This window comes from Eublepharis macularius, chromosome 12 (assembly GCF_028583425.1).
Source record: "Eublepharis macularius isolate TG4126 chromosome 12, MPM_Emac_v1.0, whole genome shotgun sequence".
NCBI classification, from domain to species: domain Eukaryota; kingdom Metazoa; phylum Chordata; class Lepidosauria; order Squamata; family Eublepharidae; genus Eublepharis; species Eublepharis macularius.
Window position 1 is genome coordinate 62,123,749 of NC_072801.1, and position 26,290 is coordinate 62,150,038.

Genomic DNA, 26,290 nt, shown 5'->3' on the forward strand with positions numbered 1-26,290 from the left:
GGCCTTTTTTGGTCTCCCGTTTCTCTGCAAGAGAAGAACACTCATATAAAACTATTTATTCATAAATATTTTCCAAAACGAAAATAGGCTTACGAAAAAATATCTTAAACAGCGGCATGGGCGGGGTGCTCCAGTTCAGGGAGGGGTTAGATGAGAGATGGGAGTGAACACAGCCGTCTTCCCCCTCCCCCTGGTCTTCCTTCCCTTCTCCCCCTTCCACAAATCTTTCCCCCTCTGATCAGGAATAAATTGCAAGTAATCGAGGAGAGAGGGTGTCTCTTTAGGAGGAGCAGCGCATGAGATTATGAGCTCAGATACCAAATTGGGGTGGGGGATGAAGTCTGGAAAACTTGGGCGAGGAGAGAAGCAGCACTGGGGGACTCCTTAAGACAGAGTGGCAGTAAGGGAAATGAAGGTATGGGATTCCTCAGACCCAGAAATTTATGGACTTCTTCCAAGCCAGGGTAGGATGAGGGCAGATGGACATTACACCCCCCCAGCCCCCAAAATCACTACACTTAAGGAGGCAAGTGAAAGTTGCAGGAGGTTGTCTCATCAAAGGTGCCAATCCTCAAGAATATTTTTGTGCTGAGTGCTATTATCATTTACAGCTTTCAATAGTGACAAGTTGGCATTGCTGGAAGGCAGCTTTTCCTGAGTGGCCCCTGACACTTCCAACTTTTATGTCACTCATATAGGGCCCTGCACCCTCTATATTATGCACATACAGGATCAAATTGGCACAGAGATAGCGGGGGTGGGAGGTCTGTTCTATATTTGCTGCAGTAGGGAGGGGCGTAAGTTTTCTGATTCGGGACACCCCCCAGAAAAAAAATTGGAGATGGGGGAATTTTTTTAATCTCCATTCTCTCACCCAAAACTGGTGCACACAGAGAGCATCCCCCATTTTTCTGACCTCTCTGTATGCATTATAGGCTGAAAAGGTAAGGGAAAGGCAGAAGAGAATCCCGCCGCCGCCCCTCCTCCGTCCCGCGGTCACTTTAAAACTTGCATGCATTTTTTTAAACGTGCGGCTCAGCCCCATGTTCCCCAGGTTGTGATTTGGGGTGGGGGGAAATGGGGTGAGATGGGGGGGTTGGTTGGTCTCTCTCCCTTGGCCGCTGCTCCTTGCGCACTGCAGTTATTTCAGGAAGGAAGGCTTGGCACCCCCTGCTGGCCCAGGACATCATTGCAGATCCCGGTCTTCCAGGTAGCGGTATTCAAAGGTGAAACCTTCCTTTTTGCGCTGGCCCCATTTCTCATAGTCAAAGTAGATGTAAGTGCCCTAGACAGAAGAAGAACAGAAGTGTTTACACACAAAAATCAAATCTCTCCACTGATGGGATGCTATGATCAGATATTCCTCTCAAAAAAGCCCTGCAGGTTTTGCATTTATTAGCCAGAGAAAGCTCTTAAACTGGGATTACAAATAACTTAGCCCCACCAAGGCAAACAAACTAGAGGAAGGGAGAAAAAGCACACATCCTTTCAGATTTCCAACTTGGATAGGACTCAGAACTTGAGTTTCCCCCTCAGAAACAGGGGAGGGTGGTACCATGTGATTATTTCAAACCCAGTTGGCACATGGACTACATTTGCAACAAGCAACCAAGACTCAAGGCAACATTCAGAAAGCTGTATGATGGTCATGGCAGAAAGTCCCAAGTTTTCTTTTTAACTTTTAAGGCATTTTAATTAGGGAGGGAGATTTTCTGATCCAGGTAGCTGCAGAGATTTGCTTTGGATTTAACAAGGATGGCGTTAGCTTCTTCTGTTTGGCTACGCCTATGATGTCTTCCCCTACCATCACCCCTCTTTTTGTATACTTCCTCGTAACTGGAGCCCCTTCTCCAGTATGAGAAGAAGGAAAAGACAGTGTGGGATCTCTTGACTGCACTATGGGCCAGATAATATTATGCCCATATGCTTGGTGTTCTGTAGCTACTTTCCCTGTCTCACCTGCTCAAATTCGTCCGTGATGGTCTTCGGTTCTTCGTGCCGCTGGAACCACATCATGTACTTGGTATGGAAGCGCCACGACTGTTTCTTCAGTGCCTTCGCTGCCAGATACTGTGCCTTCGTACCCTTTAAAGTGGGAAAGAGAAAGATGGAAAGGGGCTGTGAAATCCAGCAGGAACAATCCAAGATGCTGGGGGTTGTACCTCATGAGCAGAATAACCCCAATGAGAAAAAAAGATGTCCCTACCAAACAAAGAGGGTCAGCATCTCACCTCCAAATAATAGAAGATGAAGAAAAGAGTCTCTGTGGAGAGGCGTTGGTAGAACTCCACTGTGTCGGAGTGTGGGGGAGGCATCTGGTGGTGGTATGGAGGGGTTGGGCATGGGTTCCGAGGCAGGTATTGCCTAAAGAGATGGGCGGGCGGTGAGGGGGGGGGAGAGAAAAAAAAATCAGGGAAAGAAGTCTGAATGAGTCTGCAATGAGGAAAAAGCCCCTTGGCTTCCAGATCCTTCCAAGGGGAAAGAGAGAGAAATAGAAAGCGAACTCCCTCCCACACAGCTGAAACCCAAGTTCCAGCAAGTCACGCATTCCCTCCTAACGCTGTTACTGAACTGTTGGTGAACTGACTGTTCTAGAATAACCACAGTCAGAAGTTACTCTCTTGACGACGACTCCAGCAAAAAAATTATTTGCCAATCCCAACATATTTTTATTTAAAAATATTTTATCCAGCCTTTCCATTCATAAAGGTTCTCAAGGCAGCAAACAACTTAAAAAAAGACATTAAGAACCAACACACACAAAACAACAATTAAAAACAAACAGGAAGGAGGCTGAGTAAGGGAATGCCAAAAACTCTTCACCCCCTGGCAAAAGATAATGACAGAGCAGGACAGAATAAAACACAGCCCTCCTTACCTGATCCTTTCTGAATCAGATGGGTGAGGCATATGGTGCCAGGCCGCTTCCTCCATGGCCTGTTGGTAGAGCTGCTCCTTGGTGAGAGGCACAGGCCCCAAGGGGCACACCCCAAGTGAAAGGGGGATATTCACCTCAGATAGCTGAAGGGGGGGCTGATTGGAGGCTGGCTGGGAGGTCGTGCTAGTAATTAAGATGTCAGCTGAGGGAGGGGGAAAGGGAAAGGGAGGGAAAGAAGAGAATAAGTCACTCAGAAGGGAGATAATATACTCAAGCCTCAATATACCATTCAAGTGCTCTTATTTTGAATCCGCTCATTATGGTTTTCCTTTTAAAGATGTTTTTCTCACTCTTGTGTTGAGTGCCTGGATCTGAGACAACTTCCACCCTTGGGCATAGACTTTGCAGCTGTATCACACCAGGGCAGCTTTGTTTTACTGTTGGCAGCAAAGCCGAAAACTCATCGTTTAAGACTTTGGGGTCCTCTTTATTTTGTTCCTTAGACACTCGGCTAAGCAACTGGAACCACCAGAGTCAAATTCATCCTCCACAGTTGGACCATCTGGCCCCTCCAGATGTTAGACACAAGGGGGCAAGCATCATTTGCAAGACAACCTGCCAAGCTTGGGATGAGAAGAGGGAGGGATTGTAGGTCTTAGCCTACTTTAGCTCATGAAGCTGCCTTAGACTGAAGCTGCTTTCACACATAGTAGATGATGCACTCTAGCAATCATTTGCAAATGTTTCCTTTTTCACACAGGAATATCAACTTGCAAGAATGCGCTGAGTGCATTCAAAGTACATTATTCAATGTATGCAAAAGCAGCCTGAGTCAGCCCACCGGCCAATCGAGGTGGCAGTGGTTCTCCAAGGTCTTAGGTGGGGAGATCTTTCACCTACTACATGAACCCGTTTTTACTGGCGATTGAACTTGGGACCTAAAGAATACTGAGCAGAAATTCTTCCACTGAGCCACAGCCCGTCCCTTAGCTCACCCTCAAAGTGGATCTCCAAGAAAATTAGTTTCTGACCAAGGATGTCAGTTGCTACAGAAATTTTTGAAGGACTCCAATGTATACCCAGATTGCAAAGGGATTTATTCAGGAATAGCTTTATACACATACAACCTCCCCCCAAATGATGAACACAAGATGTGTCCTCACCCCTTTCAGTGAGATGAAGAGATGGCACAGGGTCCTCTATGCTAGAGCCAATTGCTGCCCTCTCAGCCATCGACTTCAATGTACTTAGAGGCTCGGGTGCCTGCAAAGCGGAGAACACAACAGGATATTGGAGACAAGAGAAGGCAGTTTGCTTTTTCAGAATTCCACTGAGACTCATTGCAGTATAGCACCTACAGCACTGGAGACTACAAATCTCACTCTTGCTCCCACCATGAAGCACAGTGGGTGATCTTGAGCCAATCACCAACCTCTCAGCCTAACAAAATTGTTAAGAGGACAATAAGGGGTGATAAAAAGATTACTATTCACCAGCTAGCAGTGGACAGAGTAGGCCTCTCACCTTGATCTCAGGCGTGGAGCTGAACTGGGGTGGCCCATTGAGCAGTGGCTGGGCTGTCTTGCTGTCGGAGAAGCTGGGTGTGGGCGAGACAGGAGGGTTGGCAGTCAGAGGCACCAGGAGGCTGGATGCAGTGCTGTTGCCACTACTAGGCGGCTGTGGGGCTGCGCTGGGCTCTTTCCTGTAGAAAAGCAAAGGGGGGATATCAAGGCTGTGAGGACAGCTTGTCTCTTAAACTAAAACCTGGCCCTGCATCACCCAGCCCTTTCAAGAAAGGATCTACACTGGGAGTGGGGGTGAAGTACAGGTCACTGTGTATAAAACAAGACGAGAATGAGAATTCTGGACCAACGTAACCCAAATTCTACCCATTTGCTTATATTGCATTACGTGTGGGGAGAGGGGAAAAGCAGACTGTAGTCTGGGATGCAACTATTTGGCTTTCAGAGAACCACAGCGCTCTCTTACTGAAAACACATGTTTGTAGCCTTCATTATGACAGGGGTATGCTTCACCATGTGTGAGTAATGCTGCTGGCATCTGAGAAGCCAGAAGGATGTCCTAATTAGATGACAAAGGAACTGAGCTCCACTAGCCTTCATAATGTTGTGACTTTTTACTGGCAGGCAAAACCCAATTTACATAGTTAAAAAAATAAAAGAAGTCACATGGGTCTCTTCTGCTGACACAGAATTTGGGATTGCTGAAGGATGGTATCAGTAGCGAGTGCCCTGTGCCAACAGCCAGTCTTACCCCGAATTAAGGTTTGCAGGCACTCAAGATAGGACCCTCTCAGCCACTGCCTCCATAGCATGGAACCCGCTGACTTCTGAGGTTTGCTTGGCCCCCTCTCGTGGCCTTCAGAAATGTTCCAGAAGTGATTTGGCACTGAGTGGCCTACTATTTAGACTAGCTGGACTGGCTGATATTTACTCTAGAAGGTAATTTTCTTATTCTCTACAGCATCTGACCCAATTTTAATTCTAAATAGGAAGCAGTGTTAAGTTTTTAGCAGCAGTTAAATAAAAACAGGAGTCCAGTGGCATCTTAAAGACCAGCAACATTTATTTCTGGCATTGTGACTCTGAGCTCATTTCCTCAGAAACTAATGCTGAAATACATTGTTAGTTTTCAAGGTGACATTGACCTCCTGTTTTATTGACCTGATTTTATACTGCAAATTTTACCGTCTCATATGGCATTTGATTATGCTGATTTATATTTTGTTGTTTTAGGAAACAGAACGATGGAATAGAAATGACCTAAACAATTAGTTGTCATGGAAGTTTTTTAACCAAAAAGCTGAGGCAAATCCAAAGAATTCTGAGAGGAGTCAGATGAGTTTGGCAAGCAAAACAATGTTCTCTCAGCTGATAGGTAACTATACTTGCTAAGCTCCCAAAATGGCTCCCAGGGTGGGCAAAGAAGGGAGAGAAAGAGTGCAAAAACACATATACTGAAAGGGGAAACTCACGTGGAAGCACTGGGGGGGTTGTGCGATGATGTCTGGTTAGGCAAGGATTGGTTGCCACTGCTTAGTGTCGAATCAGAGTTGCTGTCGGCTACCACAGAGCTGTAACCTGGTCAGGAGACAGAAAGGATAAGCTCATGGTTTCTAATTTGGGCTAACCACCTATACAACTTACACAAAACAGGAGAAAGCGCCTTTATGTCCAAAGTTCAATTCCCTGCTCCGGCATGAATTCCAGGAAGGGCAGGAGAATAACAACCTCCACCTGCCTTGGCCCATTCCCAGTCTATAGTGGTCTCCCTCACAGATTGTCAACTGACCAAAAAAAAAAAAGACCCAGCTTAGCCTGCTCTTGAGCCTTCAACAGCATCTTGATGAGCAGAAGGCAGCAGGTGAAGCTTGTCACAACCTTGTCATCTGCTCCTTGCTGCACTGAAGCAAGCCTCAGTGAAAGGAACAGCAGCTTCCAAAGTGGAAAACTATACAACAATAGAGTGCTCCAAACCTGCTTTCCAGCTGCCACGCAGGGAAGAAAAACTGAGACAGAGTGTAGGTAAATTAGTCTGTGGAAACTAAAGGCCTACAAGTTGGCCTGGGGATGGGCCCTGGTGCAAGCTATCACCACCAAGAGCTAACTGAGTTCCAGTCAGAACAAGGCCCCTGTCGCTTTAAAATCTCTGAAGCGAAAAGTTTCCAACACTAATCTCCTCATGGCCACACCTGTGGAAATCTCCACTTGTGGCTCTTAAAAGGAACAGAGGCCAGCCCCTGTCAAAGTCCCCTGAAAGCCCTGTCAGACCCCCAACTAAATATTTAGGAAAACCAAACAATTTCCCAACACATTTCATTTTTCTTCAGCAGCAATTTTTTTTAGAAGTAGTTTTAAAATAACGGCTCCCTCCACAACTCCTCTCCTCCCCCATCTTTTCTCTGAAGCCCTTGCTTAACCCTTGAGCTCCCAACCAGCCTAGAGAAGAATGTTTTGTCCCTTTAGTAGAGGCTTAATGGGACGTTATTTACCTCTCTGCTGTGAAAAGCTTCAACTGCCCATTTCCACACACTGTGGCTATATTAAAGGGACAGGACATTTTTTCTCTAGGCCATTTGGTGAATTTATTTAACCTGCCAGTCTTAATCCTCAGGGGCCATAAACCCCCCAAGGCTGCAAATCCTTTGCATATTTAACTGGAAGTAAGCCTCACTGAACACTTAAAAAACTATTTCTGAGTAGACATGTCTAGGGTTATGCTGCAAGTAGGCCCAAGTGCTGTTGCTGCCACGCATTGCTTGTTATGCCTTGCCTTTTGCACCACTCTTTTCTCTCCTCATTGTAAAAAAAAAAAAAGCCCTGTACATTACAATCATCTCAGAGCCCTGGTCTTTTCATTTATGCCATGAAGTAGCATGCACATAGTGTGAGGCTCCCTTCACCGCTGGTCTCCAAATTGCAGGTTAGGTCCCACAAGATGGATTATGCCAGTAATACAAAAAGATAGGGGAGAGTATGTCTAAAATGACAACATTTGTGCCGGTTCTGTGCAAGTTAACTGTCATGGTTCCCCAACCTGGAAATTGCTGTGTAGTGGGGCTGCTAAGATTTTGCTGAGAGATTATCTCCAACCCCAAGCAAGAAGAAAGTACAAGCTCCAGATTTCCAGGGCTCCCTACTCACAACTATCTGCAGATAATCCCCAAGAAAGAGAAGGACATACATGCTTTTATAAATATTAGAAATGGGCTGCTTGTTGTAAGACAGAATTAAAAATGACTCCTAGGTCGGAAGAGGTTTTATTAATCTCAACAGCTCTGAAAAGTTGGGAGCCAGAAAAAAAAAGCTGTGACTTTCCTAGTCTATGGAGAACCTGGAATAACAGCCGACCCCTGACCCTGGTCCCGAACCCAACACAGACTCACTGGTTGCCCCGTTCTGCTTGCTGGCATTCTGCTGGGTGCTGGGTGGCCTGGGTTGAGAGGCGTTGGTGCTGGTGGGTGGGGGTGCCACAGCCTGGGCATAAGGAGTTGGGGTGGTGGGTGCGTGCCCCGCCGGCGGGTTTGCTTTGCTGCTCGCATTCCCACTGCCAGCCACAGTCCCGTTGCTGTTGGAGCCGGGCCCGTTCCCCAACGAAGAGGAAGTGCTGGAGCCGCTGCCCACTGGGTAGCTGGGGGGGATGGCGGGGGGTGGCTGATGGTGGTTGTTGTGGAGGCTTTTTGAACCGTTCTTTGCTGGCGACTGGAAGAAAGGAAGACAGAGAAAAGATTTAGGCTCATAACCATTTCTCTCCACTCACTGTTAAAAAAAACAACCCAGAACTATGCAGTCATAGTTCACTTGGCCCTCCAAACACAACTGGTATGTATCTGGATTTTGTGGAGTAGAAGTTCCCACTTCCTCCTTTTGCTTCAGTTTGTTAAGCCTCCCTCCAACTCTGTGCCTGGTAGAGGGTCCAGTGGAAATCACTGCCCCTCTCTTTTGAAGACTCGAGTGCCATTAAGTCTTTGAGACTGTGTGGATTTATGCCACAGTTCTTGATACGGTAAAGTACTCTGATGAGATCGTACCTCCTCAGAATACATATGAGTGATAGCTCAGTTGGAAACATCTCCCACACTGGCAATATTTCCTTGTCTATCAAAGTTCTGTTATGAAGGCAAAGACAGAAACCTTGCCCAAAATACAAGGCTTCCATAGGCAAGGAGGTTTTGCGTACACTTGGTGCATTCTGGGTATTGTCTCCACAAGAGGGCCACACCACCTCAGAAATGATACACTTGGGTCCCTATCCCATCTCTCCCTTTGCCCAGTTAGTCAAGCCAGGAGAGTTCCTGGCCTCTCCTTCAAACCCACTGAGCTATGATCCCTGGGCCCCACACTCACTTGACTCACTTCACTGTCTGTTGACCGTCCCCGTTTCTTGTCATCTTCAGAGTTTTCCTAAGGGGAGGAAAGGGGAGGTTAAGTTTAGTATTGCTGTGAGAGGAATGGTTAGCCAGAGACTAAGCAAGCAAGTTGGGCTGCAACCTGCCTTCCTGAAGGATTCCCTAAACAACTGTGACGGACTCTCAGTCACATTGCTTGGGAGAAAGGTGGGCTATAAACAGATCCTCCTTACCGTTGTGCAGTTCGCAGGACTGGGGGGGATTGGGGAACTGGACGTGGTGGACGTGGGCGTGCTGCTGGACTGGTTGAACATTTCATCCTCCATGTGGCTGTGGCTGGGTGGGGAAGTGGCTACCAGGGCCTGTGCTGTAGGGCCAAGAGCAAAGAGAAGCTTACCAACCAAAACTAGGCCAGGAGTCGTCTATAACCAGCACAACAAGAGCTCATCCTATGGCAGGCTCAATATGATGGCTAGATACTGCAAATCTCTCATTTTTTAAGGAAAGAAGAAGAAAGCTGATATTCTTTTTACCAAATCCCACAACTGTTCCTTCTTCTGTTTCTCAGAAACAAATTACAGAGACTTGCACAACTTAAAATATTTTGGTGCACGCAGCCTTTATTGTACCTGCTTCTCTCCACAATGGAAGCAGGAATTTCGACTAAGGGCCAAACTACAACTGACACCTTACACAGGTTGGACACTTGTCAGCTTCCCTCAAGTTTTGATGGGAAATGTAGGCGTCCTGGTTTTACAGCTTGGTTCTCCATTACAGCTGCAAGACCAGGATGCCTACATTTCCCATCAAAACTTGAGGGAAGCTGACAAGTGTCCAACCTGTGTAAGACGTCACTCGTAGTTTGGCCCTCAGTAGCCAGCTGAACTGCACCAGTTCAATCAGCAGATCAGGTTAACACACTGCTTTAGCAGTAATACACACAAAGAACTACAGGAGACCTGCAACCCAATGCAATATCAACAGCTGTGAAGGCAGCAACTGCTGTACATAACGATAATAACAAGAGTCAATGTCTTCAAATTGACATTAGTCCCCAGAGATTCAGATTTTAAGAGGGGAGGAAGAAATCTGGTCGACCTAAATGGTTTGGGCACGTGCCCCTTTTAGCTTCCATAACAAGCACTGCGACACTTCAAGTGATGGGTCTGTTAAGACCCAAATGTAGTTTCATCCCGTGAAGACAGATGCTCACACCCCTTTCCAAAGCAGTCGACCCATGAGAGGCACTTACGAATGTCTTCTAAGTCGAGGTCATCGTAGAGGAACTCATTCTCCTCAAAATCGGGGTCCTGCGAGGAATCCACGTAGTACTCCACGTCATCTTTGATCTTGCGGATGGAGTCCACCATGATGGAGTCATTGTCCAGCATTCGTAGGATGGTCTCCAGCATCCGGATATGGTACCGATGCTTCTCAATGTGCCGCTTCAAACCCTCAATCCGGTCTTGCTTCTGAGGACAAGGGGGGAGAAAAAGCAAGGCAATGGGAACTGCATTGAAGACCAAAGGATCCAATTCTTCTAAACTCTTCTATAGCTGCACCCAGTCTAGAAACAATTCAAGGTGTGCACTGAGACTCTGAAACTTTGAACCCTTGGGGCTCCCACAGGGACCAAAAGCCACCATAACACAAGTCCTAAGCTTGGACAAGCACAACCAAAAGGGCAGACAAGCATCACTACCTGCTCTGCCCCTCAACTCTATCACCTGTAGAGTTGCCTTAACCAAATGTGATTCAGTGCATGCATAGCAGTTGCCAGGCAAAGCCTGGCATCCAGTGGGAAGGTTGGGAAGGAGCAGGGGCATGGGGTGGGGGGAGGTATGTTGGCAACATCACTTCTGGGTACAACCTGAAAGTGACTATGGATAGTTCTGTGAATCACCTGAAACTATGGTAGACTCTATGGTTTACCCAAAAGTAACATACTGGTGCAGAGGCCAGCAACGGTTTTTCTTAATTTTAATCCTGCCACTGCTGTAAGCAACAGAGATGATCAGCGGGAGATTGCCCACCATAAGCTAGCACATGGTAAGCTGTGTGTGTAAGTGCCTGTAATTTCTTAATGGCATTATCCACCCTAGGCCTTTGAGACAGGGTTAAGAAAATCAAAGCCAACTTCCAGAACTTGTGCTTTCCTTCCAGTTCCAACCCAGAAGGGAAATCAGTGATGCCTTCTGCACTGAACAGAACCCAATACTGATTGCTTCCTATGCTATTATCAATGGCTGCCAATTCCCCACTTGGATCACTTGTTACCTGGCTTCAGTACCCTCCTTTCATTCCACCTGAGCTATCAGTTCCCCAGTCCTATCCCCTAAGAACCCAGAAGTTCCAACTCCCCCTCTTAACACACAAGTGAGGCTACCTCCCATATATGAACCCGTATGATCCGGCACACAGACTCTAAGGAGGACGCTCAACAACTCACATCCTTGTCTCCTTTCTTCTTGCGTGTCTGGACAGAAAGTGACTCCACTTCACTCTCAAACTGATCCACCTGCATGTTCAAGGTGTCTATGGTATTCTGGGAAAGGAAGAGAGAAAAGGGAGGCACAAAGATCACTTCCCATTCAGCCCCGAGCCACTACACTCAAAAGACTAGGTAGGTAAATAAAACCAACAACAAATAAGCCATGATACTAATAATCAGCCAAAGGAATCTTTGTGCGCAGAGCCAGTATACCAAATGCTAGGCACAAATACTTTTGTGCTCTGGGTAGGTTCTTCTAGGAAAATACCATGCAAGATGACCCAGGCCTAACTCAAGTAAAGCAGCTTCTATGTTCTCAGTTAATGATGGAGTCTCCACTCCCTTCAATAATGGGTACCTCTTCATTGGCCAGATCGCCACAATCTTTTAAGAAAACCCCACCGCCCAACAGCACAGAGCTCCAAAACTTACCCTTACCTTAAAACCCAAGTAATCTTGAGCCATTTGCTCTGCAGCCCTTTTCGCACATCACACCTGCCCTCTGCTCATAGTAATGCCAACAACATGGTAACATGACAACGCAAGCCGAACAATTTGGAATGCAATCTGATGGACAGTTGCCCCGGCCTTGTAGCAGGTGAAAGCGACTAAGCAATCTTAATGACAGCTCTGTCATACCAACAGACGCATGGCTTTGCTCCCTTCAGAATCTTCCCTGTCACCATGTACTACTGATGCTTACAATCTTCTTTAACTTCTGTAACTTCCTTTCTGTTATATTTATAACACCCATCCTGGTCTCCATTCAAAGCATAAGCTCTCCCAAGCCCTCTGCAGAGCAGATCAAAAGAGGAAATGAAACCACCCCACCCCACTGCTCTGAGCTTGGCAAGTTGAGGTCCCCAGGCTCAAGCCCTCTCATCTCAGGTAGCAGGACCCGGAAGAGAACTCCACCTTTCCAAGACCTTAAAAAGCCTCCTTCAGTCATAGTAGACATTACTATGCTGGATGGGCCCCTGAGCCTGAGTTGGCCCAGTGTAGCTCCTCACAGCTAAACACTCTAAATCTGGCCCTCTTAATAAAATGAATCTCTCTGTACGACTCAACATCTTCTACTGAAGATGTCTTCTCCAGGTTTTCCATCAGGACCCCCTCCCCAAGCAAGCCTGACGTTTTTCTTACCGTCAGCCACTGCCCAACTTCCTCTTTCTCCTTCTGGGCTGGGTCCACTTTCTGTGCCAGGCCGAGCCCCTCCTTGGAGTAGGCTTTCGTCTTGGTCTCGCGTTCTACGACCTTGAACCGCTCCATTTGCTGGAAGGACAAAAGCAGGAGGCTCAGCAGGGAAAAGAACAGATCAAAGGACAACAAAGCATCCAAACCACTCTACATACACACTTCCATGAACCTTTTGGAGCAGAAGGACAGTGATCCACAATGGCAGTAAGGGAGATAAACATGGCACACCAGAGGATGACTGATGCAGCTCTCTCTCACCCTCACTCTCACCCTCACTCTCACCCTCACTCTCACCCTCACCCTCACCCTCACTCTTGGACTGTGATGACAGAAAGAGCAGTAAAAGGGTGAAGTTTTCCACTCAATGCATACCTGTGGAGTGATTATTTTAATCTGCCATATTTAAATTAAACAAACACAGTTTTTAAAAACACATGCATATGCTCGCTCCTGAATTCCAAAGTGATATAGTCTTAATAGGACTACACTATATGCTTTTCCTTAATGTGTAAGCCTAAATAGATCCATGCATGCAGCAAAACGAGGTGGCAGAATGGACTATACCACTTCAGGCTGCAGACAAGGGATAATTTTTGAATGCTTCCTATATATAAAAGCGAAACCTCCCTGCAAATACGAGCAAGGAAGGCTCTAGCCTGGCTCAGTTCTCTCTGTCTCTCTTCTGTGCTACTTTCCTTCTGGCAAGGAAAACAAACATGAATCTTGCGGCACTTTGAAAACTAAAAAGTCCTTCTAGTAAGGAATTTTTATAGTGTGGGAAACACTTAAAAGTGGTATCCCCATACCAATTTACCACCTCCAGATTTTACTCTCTCATTCTGCTGCCAAAAATGCATCAGACTAGAACTTCGCAGGGAATCTTACTGCCAATCCTGCCTTCCCAGCCATCCGCTGGAATTCACAGTTTTTCCCCCCAGCTAGGTATCCTGGCTTTCAGCCCTACTTTTTTTAACTACATGGGGCAATTTTCACAACTGTTCTATTTTTTCTTGATGCCTCCAAACAAACACACACCAAGCTAGCGAATGTACTTTATGAAGTGTCACCGTACTGAGAAGGACCATTTCATTACTGAGATGCAAATTCCTGAGAAGAAGAACAGCTATTCAGAACAACTTCACATATCATGTTTTAACACAGAAATACACTTAAGGAGTACCCATAAAATACTTCATGCATACCCAAAATGCATCTCAAGGCATATGCTAAGGAGCTGCAGTTAGCAGTAGCCAGATGTACACACAGTGGTAAATGTGTGTGCTGACACTTACTGCACAAAGCAGCCCCCAATTTGAATGATCCAACCTACACACTTTCACCAGTCAACAAGAATTAAAGGTGTACAATATTGGTTAATGATCACCAGTGGAGTTTTTTCTTTCCTTTTCCAAGAGGAAGACTTATCTTCTACACCCCTGTGCTAGCATGTGTAGGCAACATGAACCTGCATTGTGCCAGTCAGTGCACAGCTTCATGAAGGCATGGGAAAGACAAAGCCAACTTGCCCTAGGTAAAAGCAGCTGTTGAACTACAGTCCTTCCCCCCCCAAAATCCCAGAAAGATGTGGTTCACCACGCAAGGGACGAGTTGCCACAGGTGCCCCCCAAAAGCTACCTTCAGAACTTAAGGTACTTCTGCTGCTCCTCTCCTTGCCCTCTATCCCATCCTACCTCACACAGAAGACCCGCACCAAGGGCACACTGGCCCTCCACAGAACCCTATTCAGCAGCTCACCCAGCCTACATCTGGACTGTGACAGCTGGCAGGCACTGTGACCTCATAAAGGAGAGCCAGCTAGCCAATTGCAACCATGTGGGGGAGGAGCTAAGCAAAATTAAACCCACACCTACAGGTCTGAAGAGCAAAGTCCAGTGCAGACTGTGAGAAAAGTCAAGCGGCAGCTAGACCTTGGGGAAAAGGACTGACAGAATATGGCGCATGCCTCCAATGGACCACATAACTCTGAATTAAGAAAACAGCACCACACAGATCCTTTCCCACCTCTTACCGTCTCAATGAGTTTCCGGTTTTCTATTAGCTGCCTTTTGTCCTTAATCTCGTTGGACGCAACCCACGTTTTGATCTGGTCCCTCAATCTCTGCAGGAGAGAGGTTGAACAGGGGGAGAGATTTGTGAGACAAAAGAGACTCCCTCTGACACACACGTTCAGATTTCAGCAGTAGAGGCTAATGGTCAGAGCAAGATTCAAGCGGAGAGAATAAGTTACTACTCATCTGCATCAAACAATCAGCAGCAGAAACAAGGAGACCGTAGCCACGCTGCTTTAACCACTCTGAAGGAACAGAATCCCCATTCTTCTGTACTCTGCACACTCACCTGGAAACCCCAGAAGTTCTGGCTCTCAGATGCCAGACTCCCCTCCCACCCCACCACCACCACCACCACCACCACCACCACCACCACTGAGTGTTTCATTCTTTTCTCCCAAGGTTTGCTAACAGACTCTCAAAACCAGCCTTAGTAGAAACTTACCTGGAGTTTTTTAATCTCCTTTTTCAGATCGGCTTCATATTTCTCCTTCTGGTTAGCATTAGCTGCATTGTGGAGCTACAGCATAAACAGATAAGAGGGAAAAAATCAAGACATGATAAAGGTTCAGGGACCCAAATGTTAGGGGAGGAATGAAAATCATACCGGAGCAATAAATTGGGGAAAAACCAAAGCAATTAAATTTTTTAAAAGGCAAAAGAGGAACAGAAACTTTTCGTAGGACAGCAGATGAAAAAATAACAACAGGATGGTACACCTTGATTGGAGAGGCTGACATGAGGAGGAACAGCTGAGTAGAACTAAAGGAGAAAAGAGAATCTCCATTCTCACCTTCTGCCAGATATCTTCAAACTGCTCCACTCCTTCTGACACCTTTTTCAAACACCGATCAATCTCACCTGGGAGTGGGAAAAGGAGAGGGCTGCTCAGTGCAATCACTGAAACTACCAGCCACTCCCTGCTCATTAAGCTCAGTTTATGCCTGCACCCTCCAGCCCACCAGGAGCAGATGAGAATCTTGAAAGCACTGGATCACTTCTTCTCTCCCCTTTTCCAACATCTTCGCCCTCAACCTTTTGATCCACTAGACACACACCCCGCATCCAGAGTACCCAAAGCTCTTCCCACTTCCATCCACTGTCCTCTTGGAAAACACAGGCTCCAGTTTCCAGGAAAGGTACAAGCCCTCGTTCCTCTTTCATTCGGCTCCCCACAAAACCAGGTCCCCTGCTTCCATCCCACTCTAACCAGTGAGACTCATCCCCTTCTAAGAACCAGAGGGCCTGCCTCTCTGAGCAACAGACCCGCCCTCTTGGCCAAGCGCCCCGCCGAGGCGGGAGCGCTGAAGGGGTCCGGAGACACTCTTACCTTGTAGCTTCCTCTTGTCTGCCATGTTTCCTTCACTATAGAGGGGCTCTCTTCATACTTTATAGAGCGTTGATACTTTCAAGAAGAGCAAGCAAGAGATACGGGTTAGAAAGTGAGGCCAGGTGAGAAGGCGCCCCCCAGTGGGAGGGAAGAAATGGAAACAGGGACCAGGAGGGCAGAAGGAGGGGGGTTAAAAAACGAACAGGCAGACTGAGGCTCAGTGCCCTTAGCAGCCATGTAACAGAGAGAAATCCTCAAGCGAGGCTTTCTCTACCACCACCCTCGCATGCTGGAAAAAACATTCCTGGTGGAATTCTGCCTGTTACACATATGCTGGCCTCCTGTTCATGTAAAGGCAGAGGTGGCACCCCTGTGTTATGGAAGAGATTCCACAAGGGGGAGGAGAAATGAGGAAGTCCTGAGTAGGTACTCCAACTTCACAGTTTCTATCCCATTGCTCCTCAGTACAGCACAAATGGATCTCCCTTCAGCTTCCACTATAATCTCTTAACCACCTTATGAAATAAGTCAGGATGAGTATGAGAAAATGGCTCAGGACGCTTCACAGCTGAGTGAGGATTTGAACCTAGGACTCCCTAGCCCAGCACTAGTCTATAACCACTACAACAAACTCAGTCTTAGTTCCAGAAAGACAGGAGCTAGGGCAGGCACAATTCAAAGTTAATGTTTGTTTCTGGTAGGACTTCTCTCAGGTGTGTGGCAGACAGAAGTTCAGCGGATGAAACAACTCTGTTTTGCATATGCCATGATAGGCAATTTCAGCTGCTGAATTTTTGTCATGCAGGTATTCAAGTGAACAAAAGGTTGAGATGGGTGGGATGGCTTTAGTCACCCACCCACCTGCCATTACTAGCTTGGTCCATTTGAGGCAGTGAGCTTTCTACAGGATTCTTAGGTTTTGTTCTGTTACACTTTCACCTGACCCAAGTGCTAGGAGTGAGGGAGGGCTTCTTTAGTCAAATGAATGAGTTGATCTGATTCGTTGACTCTGGCCTATCTTAGAGGCTCAAGGGAAAAGCTCTCCTTCCCAATGACTCAGTGAGTAGACTTGACCTGGTGCCCCTAAGAAATGGCTCTCCTGCTCCTTCTGTGGTGTCCTCACTAGCCTATAGCATAGTAGCAAAGCGGTTGAGATGCAAATCAGCACTCTGCGGGTTCGAATCCTACGACTGCCATGAGCCCAGCAGGTAGCCTTGGGTAAGCCACTCCTCTCGGCTCCAGCTTCTCAGCTACAATGTAGGGATAATACTAACACTGATTTTGTTCACTGCTTTCGGTGGACACTAATTTGTCTAGTAAAGCAGTATAATAAGCACACTTGTTATTATTATAATAAATTTGGTCTGCTCATTTTGTGATTTGTTTACGTGGGCCAAGCATGAACTATTCACCACTTCAAAAACTCGGAGGTAGGTTCCTGTTGATTTATTCTGTTGTTAATTTGAGGGGGAGGGGACTAGTTACCGAGGTTAAAATGAAAGGACCTTCATTGGGAAGCATCTCTTGGATACATTTACAACTTGGACGGGAAGGAAGAAAAACTTCAGGATGGGGAGAGAGGCGGCTGCCTTTTCAGATTGTCCTCTGGCTGTGTTGCTTTAACTGATGGAGCTGAGAGCCTTTCAGGGAAGGCGATAGAAGGCTTGCACTTACCTAGCAGCCCCTGGGTGCTTGCTGTCTGCCTCTCTCCAGCCAGGTTCCTGTGCAAGAGAGGAAAGCACATGACTAGCAGGGGAACAAGCCCCACCTTTCCCTCCCCCAACCATCTGCCAGCTATAACAGAAGGCATGCTGGGAAGCCAGAGAGCCACGTATAAAAGCACCTTGGTGCCCAGCGCTGTAAACATTAAGGGAATCATGCCTGATGTTGGAGGGGGGGGGCACCATGGAATAGCCTCTTGCTTCCCAAACAGTATTCCTCCCTTGCCTGCAAACAACCCCCCCCCCCTCCCAACAGTTTCATACTAAGCAGAAATCCAGCAGGTCAAGCTTTCCTTGTTTTCGTATTTGTGTCAAGAATGTCACTTGCTGAATTTGTTCTTGCCCAGCAGCTTTTAAAGGTACAGAAGACTTGCTATACAAAGGTGGCAATCTGACCATTCCCTAGCCCTTCTCCACTCAGTCCGGGGAGATAAAAAAGTCATCTTCAGGTGAGAATGTCTGTAAACTGGATGGAAAGACATTTACTTGTTTAAACTGGGAAGATGTCACAAACTATTTATCTAGGTATTTCTGGGCAGATGAACTAGTAAATAAATAAATTACACAAATGGAGGAGAAGAGAATCTACTGGATCTGATTTCTACCTTCCTCTTGGCTGCCTCTCCAATTTCTGTTCCGTTTTCAAAGAACTCAGGAGTCCCGGGGACTGCTAGGAAAATAGAGATTGACTTGGATATGTGTGTGTTTTAACCAGGAAGTGGAATGAAGTGGAAGATGAGCCCCCACCCTGTGAACACAAGCAGCTTTGTCCCGCATGAAGCCACTGGCCCATCCAATCTGGTATTGCCTACTGTGGATACAGCACACCTGATACAACCTTGCTGTCTCAGAGAGATCCAGTGGGAGAGGTAAAGTTTTAAAGCTGGGACCCTCTGCCCAAACAGAATGTACTACACTCATGAGTATATAACCCTTCTGCACTGGTATGGCAGGCTGGGGGGAATGATATCATTTACAGATACTCCTTCAAGTTTTAAGATAACAGAAACTAGGCTGCAACTGTAAAAACAGAAAACTTATCTCCATGGAGAAAAGTTCCATTTCAGCCTGTTTTTTGCTTTGCTAGTTTTCTACCTGCAGGGGTTTGGGGTGTGCATATGTTTTATATAGACAAACATATAAAAATGTGTTCCCTATCTGAAGTAGCCTAATCCATTCTACTGCCTAGGGACTCCACCAGCCTATTCTTGTGCACCATCAGGTCACAACCAAGGCAGAGGATTCCAGCAAGAGGCTTTCAAAGTAAGTGAGGAACAAAGGGGGGGTTGCCATTGCCTTCCTCTGCAGTCTTCCTTGGTGATCCACATCCATATCCTGACCCCGCTTAGCTTCCAGGATTGGGCTACACCATGCTGCCTCCCTTCTCCTGTAGACCAAATAGCTAGATCCCTATCTTCCCAAGGATTCCACCTCCTGCTTTGCACCCAGTCCTTTTCCAACTTCCTGATCTCCGCTCTCCTTCCAAAGAAATCTTGGGGAGCTCGGTGTTCCATTGTCCCTGCTGTCAACTGACAGACCCATCACAGTCTTTCGTAAGTAAGTAAAGTAGCCAGGAGTTCAAGACTCTGAGGTTGCCCTTGTGTAAATAACCGTATCTTCAGGAAGGGCCCCAAAGACACCTTCAGACCTGAATATGCGCTCCTAACACCTCTCTTAACAAGCCAGGGACTTGCACCCAGAGTTGCCTTTGGAGTACATGTAGCCTGATCCCATGCCCATTTAGTCACAAGTAAGTTCAGCTGAGGTCAAAGGGACTTCCTCCCAAGTATGCATGCACCCAAATTGTCTCACCTGAAAATAATGCTTGCACTTTCCCCACATTTCCTAACCCGTCTCCATTTTGCAGTAGAGCAAAATTAAAACCGTTAGCTACAGTAAGGTAGGGAGGAAGGTGGCCAGGGAAGCCGACTGCTTTTCAAAGTTTCTACCTTCAAAGAAACTTTTCCAAATCAGTTCAACAGCTGCCTTGTTGCAGAGCATGTTTCTGGGTGCCCAGTCAATTAATGAGGGGTGCAGATTAGAGATGGGTACGAACCACAAAAAAAATGAACCATGAGGTACGTGGGTTTTCACAAACCAGGCACCACGAACTGGGGCAAGTTTACGAACCAGTTCATGGTTCGTGGGGTTTAAATGCCCCTTCCCGGCCGCTTAGCAGCAGCAGGGAAAGGGGCATTTGACAGTTTAACGGGCCCTATCCTGCCTTGCAAGGGGCAGGTCCCTTTAAACTATCAGCTGGCAGCCCCCACCCCACCCCACCCCAGACTTACCTTGCCCTGCGGGCCCGCAACATCCTCCACCTCCTCCCGCAAGGGGTGGGAAGGCCATTTTTGGCCTCTTCCGTTGCAGAGCGGGCCCGCAGGGCAGCCATTTGAGGGGCCACATTGTGGGCCCAGAGTGGCCATTTGAAGGGCGGGAAGGCCATTTTTGGCCCTCTGCTGCTCTGCGTGCCCATGCAGCAGCAGAAGAGGCCAAAAATGGCCTTCCTGCCCCTTGTGGGAGGAGGGGGAGGATGCCATGGGGCTGGGGTTTGGGCAGTTTAAAGGGCCCTGCTGCTTGCAAGTGGAAGGTCCCTTTAAATTATCAATGGGCAGGTGGCAGGGGGGGATCCCCCCCTTGCCGCCTGCCAGCTGATAGTTTAAAGGGACCTTCCGCTTGCAAGCAGCAGGAAAAGTTTATATGGCCATTTCCCTGGAGAAATGGCCATTTAAACTGCCCCTTTAATACAACCCAAATGAACAAGTAGACCAGTTCATGGAAGTTCGTGGAAACGAGCTTCCACGAGCCACTGGATCGTGAACCACGAACCGGCCTCACTCGTGCATTTTTTTGGGTCATAATTCGATTCGTGCCCATCTCTAGTGCTGACTGGGCCTGGTAAGCCTTGCTAGTGCCCTGCTTTTTATGGAGAGTATGACCAAGAACAGACCCAACACACTTTTCCGAGATGCGTGTCTACTGGTCTCATTAAGTAACCCTCTGATATGCTTCTGTGAAGTCACTTGGAAGCCATTACATGAACACTGCATGTTTGCTAATCAGGCCTGGCTTATGCATAGCCAGGGAAGGACTGATTAAAATCACCAACCAAAGGAGCCAGTTTAAATCTGGTCTCCAACTTTCTGCTTCTGGAACAAGCTGGCTTACTAATTGGTTGCTATAGCAATTAAAACATCTCTCTTTGCAACTACATTGAGGCTTTGTACTACACAGATGCATAATCTAGGTTTTGTGAACTACCCAAACTGTCCAGCCAGGGCTTCAAAGTGAATGCCAAATGTGAATCTTAAAAGGAGTATGAAGGCTAACCTGGAAACAGGGGTTTGGCCAAACTATCTGGCATTAAATCTGCTCTATCAAAATGAGCCACAGGTTTAATTTTAAGAGGTTGGCAATATAGAACTAAATAGGCTTGTACAGCATTCAAACATTTAAGGAACACTTGGTGTAATCATTGGCTTGGATCGAGATGAAGATTTCCATCAGCAATAGGTCTCCTGGGAGACAAGGACCCCAAAGGGCAGCATGGGGGGAGGGGAGCAGAGGTTTATAGTGAGAGAGGAGAAGCCATGAAAATTGCCCCTTGTCCATCTATGGAAATTCTCTGCAAGATCCAACCCAATTCATTAAAAACTTGATTTAAAAAGTGTCATTTATTTTTATCTACCTTCTTCTGAGCCCGGTTCCTGGCATTTTGATGTACAATTTTGTATTCGGCTTCATTATTTTGGAAGGGGGAGTAAGCGCAGCCTGGATTACAGCATATTTTAGTAAAAGGTGAACATCTTGAGAAGGGCTACTGTCTACAGCCAAAGAGAGGAAACAAGGCAGAGTGGGGGAAAGTAGCCTGTGTAGTCATAGCATCGAACCACTGAAAGGGGGATGCAGGAATGGCTAGAGGGCAGGCCTGAGCCAGTACACAAAACTTTTTTAAAAAAAGAATGAATGGACAAGTAAGACTCCACGCAGAATCCAAAGCCTGACTAAATTCTGGGGAAGAAAGAAAGAACAAGAGCAATTTGCCAATAATCCCAAACAGCACTAACCATTATTAAATGATATCTCTCAGGGTCAAATATTGAAAAAATGAATAAATAAGAAATGTGTATAAGATCAGCTTCCACAGTCTGATCTTCCACAGGCCCACTTTCACAGGCTTTGTGACCCACAGGATGGGAAACGCTGCTCTAACAGTGAAATCCTAAACAGAGTTACCCCAGTGTAAGCCCACTGAAATCAATGAGCTTAGACTTGAGTAACTCTGCTTAGGATTTTAATGTCAGCCTATTGCTGGACACTAACAGCCCCGTACATGCCTATGGCACTTGAGCACTACTGATGTGTGACCCTTCAGAGGAGACAACTTGGCTTGAGGCAACAGCCTCTTTAGGCATCTCTCAGTCTCCGGCCATATCTGTGATATCTGATAATTAATAGAAATCAAATATAAAATTAACAAGGTTTCTGCTTTTAATATTTGGAGGCATGGACATCGCAGCACAGCAAAACAAGCAGCCTTTAAAAAACCATAGAAATAGTTTCAGATTGGTGGTCTGCAGTAGAAAAGAAAGATTTGGGTCCAGTAGCACCTTAAAGGCCAAGTAGATTTCCAGGGTATGAGCTTTCAAAGGGAGGCTTGACTCTCGAAAACTCATACCTGGAAAATCGTTGGTCTTTAAGGTACTACTGGACCCAAATCTTGCTAAAAAACCATAGGTAAAGTAAGTCAAGCTAGGAAGAAGTCCATTTGGCAGGACGCTTTCCTTGACTATATTAGCCTCTTTTGTGTTTATGTTTTTGACGGGAGCCACTATATCTCAATGATACATCCAGAAGCTGCACAGTCTTTAAAGAATCGGGTTTTTAAAAAATCGCTATAGCTAAAAAGGCCTCTAACAAGACAGTACAGGAGGGACAGATTTACATTTTTCATCTCAAACAGCGGCATGCATACTGTCACATAGGTAGGCCTATGGCACATGAATAACTAGCTTTCCACTCTGCAGTCATAATAGCAATTGACTTGGTACTCATTACAGGAAAATCACGTTTCCCCAGGAAGAGCACACAACAGTTCCAAGTGCTGGGAAAATGCAATTTCACAACAACAGTAGCACCGCTTTGATAAAGATATCTGGATGCTGTACTTTTTAAAAAAATCAACAACAACATAAAATGGAACGCAGTCACCAAACCATCTAGGATCCACATCTCTTGATAAGAATGTTCCGCTTTAGGGACTGCCTCATCATTAGAATAATCTGAACCAAAAGTCCCAGAAACTTGGGAATTCAAAGTGCATTTTAGTTGTTACCTAAATGCAGGGTCACGGGGAATCTCTCTCCCAGCCTCCATTCCCTTTCTGTAAAATGGAAATAACAGAACATACAAAGCTGTCTTCTACAAACCCAGATTTCTTTTCACAGATCTAGCCCAGTCTAGTCTAACCTGCAGCAGCTCTCCAATGCACAGGCAGAGGTCTTCCATAGCCCTGCTGCCTGAAATCCATTGAGGTGGTAGAGAAGGAACCTGGAACCAAAGCGTGAAACATGTACCCATCACTATGCCACAAGTCTTAAACCGGCAAAAAGACCCTGAATCAGAGTCATCGAGCCAGGACTGACCCAGTCTGGCACCACCTGGGTACTATTAACACGACCCAAATGATTTACTTTACAAGTCCAGCAAATTATTTCAAGATTCCTAGGATGAGGCCCCCGTTTTTAGATACCACTCTCAGCCTCAGTTGTTAAGCAGCTGAGTTACCAAGCAACTGAGACTTTCCTGGTCCTTTTCTGGTCTACGGTATTGCTGAAATGAAGTTTGTAAAGATCATGTGTATTGCGTGTGTTCAGCTTTCACTTCAGGCAAATGCAGAAACTGGAACAAAATTCAGCATCCTGTCAATCTCAGTGTTCAGTTTTGAAAACAAGACAGCAAGCACAGTAAGGGGGCAACCTCTGCTGTAATCGCAAATGCCAGGAAGATTTCTTGAAAGCAGGGTCTCTCTACTCCCATGTCTCTGGTCTCCTCAGCCCTAACCAGCCAAAGCATAATCAAGTAGGGAAAAGAAGCAAGTGTATGTGACTGTGTTATTTAGACAAGTTCCAGAGAGAGCCACAAAAGTCTTCTGGTAAATACAGATCCCTGTCACCTCAAAACTACCTGCAGACCCTAGTCAGAGAGGACATTCCCCTTGTGAAAGCCTATAGATGTTAACTGCCAGCCGCTGAGAACCCTCTTGCACAGAGTTCCTGTGGAACTCCCTGCACATCCCTCTAGGAAAGAGGGTGGCTTTCACAAGAGACGTTCCTTGCAGACTCGGTCACTTCCGTCTAATTGTTTAGCACACAGGCTCACCTATCCCTGATGGGCCCAAGCCATATAAAGGTATATGAACAAGCCCACCTTTCCCTGGAGAATCTCAATATTCACAGCCCCCCTTCACTGCTGACCCTATATAACGTCGCCTACATCGCCTTTCTTTCTACCTCGCGTCGCTCCACCCCAGATCGCACTCTTCTCCCTATCCATAGGATCCCCCACCGTCCCCATATAGATGCAAGTTCCTCCTATGGGGTCGCATCTCTCACATGGCTCCCTTTACGGCCAATTCAGATCATAGCACCACCGAACGCCCAGATCCTTCTATAGCCCCTTGGGCCTATAGATCCCCCACTGGCGCCTATAGAAACTCCCTCCCCCCATACAGCCCCCACCCCAAAAAGCCCCTATAAGACCCCCTTTGGCCACACCCCCTACGGAGTCCCCGCGGGTGCCCCTAGGCCCCGCCCCTAGGCTAGGCCCCGCCCCTTCTCGCTCTCTCACCGGCGGCTCCGGGTCTCCGGGTCTCTCTCTTTTTCCCTCTCTCTCTCTCCCTCTCCCCCCTCTTTCGGGCTCCGCGGCATCCAAGATGGCGGCAGCCTCCCCCCTCTCGTCTCCTGATCGTCCCGCCTCTCCCCGGAAATTATTGGTTCAGTCACCCGCCGCTCAAAACGACCCCGGTGGCGATTGGATGTTGGAGAAGAGGGACGGTAGAGGGAAACAGGGGCGGGACGACGCGACGGGACTTCAGCTGTCACTTATAGAGAAAGATAAGGTCTATTGGCCCAAATGGAATGTCCGTCAAAGCACTTTCGTGTTTTGATTGGCTGACTAGGCACGGATGTATTCAAGAGGGCACGCCTATTAGTCCGCGCAAAACAAGCTGTTGGGGGCGGGCTTTACGACAGAGCGGATCAGAGGTTGGGCATCAGAAGTGCTTCTCAAACAGTTCCCTTCGGTAATTGGCTCTACGCGAGCGTTCCACGGCAAGCGAAGTATTACTGGATTGCAATACCACCACTCAACCCAACAGATTAAATAATTGGCTGTTACAGTGAAAGGGGCGTGAACGCAGCGGTGGAATCGGCTGTGGCTTCCCCCATTGTGAGTAGGGAAGTAGGCTTTCCCACGTTGCTCTCCCATTGGATGATAAGGCTCTCCCCAAAAACCATTCCTCTCTTCTATTGGCTGAAATTCTTTGGGGCGGGGTGCAAGAGAAGAACGCGGCCGGGAAGAGAAAAACAGAAGGCGGCCATTAAGGCATGTGATTGGCCGAGGGAGCCTACGACTTACGTTGACAACAGCCAATGAAAGGGGAAGAAGCGACCAGCCTCTCAACACCCATAGTTTTAAGTCCGGGCTGTTGCTTACCCCGTTCAAGCCTCATTGCAAACTTGTACGGTTTGTCCACCATTAAAAGAATTCGCAGGCATTTAACAAGGACTGGCTTACTGTGCAGCTTACAGCCTGTAGCACTTTTTCGCCCAAGGAAACACGGGGGTCGCTGGAAAGGTTTCACGGCAACATCAGGCTCGCACCTGGCGAGTGAAGCTAGTTTTAGGTGGATAGCCGTGTGCGGGATCTGCAGGTTCGGGTTCTGGAGCCCCCAGCTTTAAGCTCCTACTCTGGAAATCTAGTTGGTCAAGACTGGAGCCAAATGAAGGGATCTTTTAAGAGGCTACGAAACCCAAGTAAAGTCTCCTTTGCATTTGCAGTGCAAGTAATTTCCCTTGCAGAAACAACTATTCATAGGGCAGAAATGAAGGCAACAGTGCTATTACCAATTGCACATCAATCTCCTGAGCTGTCTACGTTTGAGAGAAGAAATAAAGTGGAAAGTCACTGAATACCTCCTTTCAGCAACACTTTTCTTCCATAGCTGCTTGCATGGTATATCTTTTGCCTGAAGTGCTGTTAGGGCCAGTCTTACCCCATAATGGTTGGCCATGCAGGAGACAAGACAAAGCAGACACAGGCCAGGAAAAAGTGCTTTTCTCCACAGCTGAAATGAACTGTCATCAAGTCCACAAAATCTTATGCTACATTGAATTTGATAGTAGTTACAGGTCACCCAGGAGTTGTCTTGATTAAATTTCTTCTGGTCAACCAAATGGCAAAATGAACACAAGCCCTCTACCAATTCGCCTGGCCTGCTGCACCACCCTATGGAAGCTGTATATCTCTCAGGATGAAGGGCCAATCTTATCACAATAAGAAGAATAAGGTTGGTCGCTACAGGGCAGCCATCAGTTTCAGGAGGGAAGAATGCTGTGTATTAACTGAGGGGTAGGGACAGAAAGGTGGCCAAGACACGTGGGAACAGATTATAAAAATGTGCTGTGATGGCCACACACAAGTCACCAGCAGAGTGAATTATGAAGTACTATGGC

At 47.0% G+C, this 26,290-nt stretch overlaps 1 protein-coding gene across 3 annotated transcripts; it reads right to left on the reverse strand.

Annotated features, from left to right (window-relative positions):
• Positions 1 to 22: 22 nt before the first annotated feature.
• Positions 23 to 24,490, reverse strand: CNOT3 (CCR4-NOT transcription complex subunit 3). Of its 3 annotated transcripts, none has more exons than XM_054995593.1 (19): positions 24,405 to 24,490; positions 17,509 to 17,555; positions 15,835 to 15,909; positions 15,298 to 15,365; positions 14,950 to 15,024; positions 14,465 to 14,554; positions 12,382 to 12,510; positions 11,197 to 11,292; positions 10,000 to 10,219; positions 8,981 to 9,114; positions 8,755 to 8,802; positions 7,785 to 8,100; positions 5,874 to 5,979; positions 4,403 to 4,580; positions 4,042 to 4,141; positions 2,879 to 3,080; positions 2,232 to 2,364; positions 1,960 to 2,085; positions 23 to 1,285 (listed from the first exon to the last, which is right to left on the reverse strand). In XM_054995593.1, exons 3-19 carry the CDS (start codon positions 15,857 to 15,859, stop codon positions 1,187 to 1,189), a joined length of 2,145 nt encoding a protein of 714 aa, XP_054851568.1. In that variant the 5' UTR covers positions 15,860 to 15,909; positions 17,509 to 17,555; positions 24,405 to 24,490; the 3' UTR covers positions 23 to 1,186. The 3 variants fall into 3 exon arrangements, with proteins under 3 accessions (XP_054851568.1, XP_054851566.1, XP_054851567.1); XM_054995591.1 differs by having other exon boundaries at positions 8,746 to 8,802; XM_054995592.1 differs by lacking the exon at positions 24,405 to 24,490 and adding an exon at positions 22,891 to 22,928 and having other exon boundaries at positions 8,746 to 8,802.
• Positions 24,491 to 26,290: the final 1,800 nt, after the last annotated feature.

Excerpts from the sequence above, each read along its gene's own strand:
- CNOT3 (XM_054995591.1), bottom strand. The coding sequence starts at position 15,859 with ATGGCAGACAAGAGGAAGCTACAAG. Across the intron at positions 4,581-5,873 it reads AACCCCCCCAGTGCTTCCAC|GAAAGAGCCCAGCGCAGCCC; the intron begins GTGAGTTTCCCC and ends GCTTTTCTACAG. Across the intron at positions 2,365-2,878 it reads TCTGATTCAGAAAGGATCAG|GCAATACCTGCCTCGGAACC; the intron begins GTAAGGAGGGCT and ends CCATCTCTTTAG.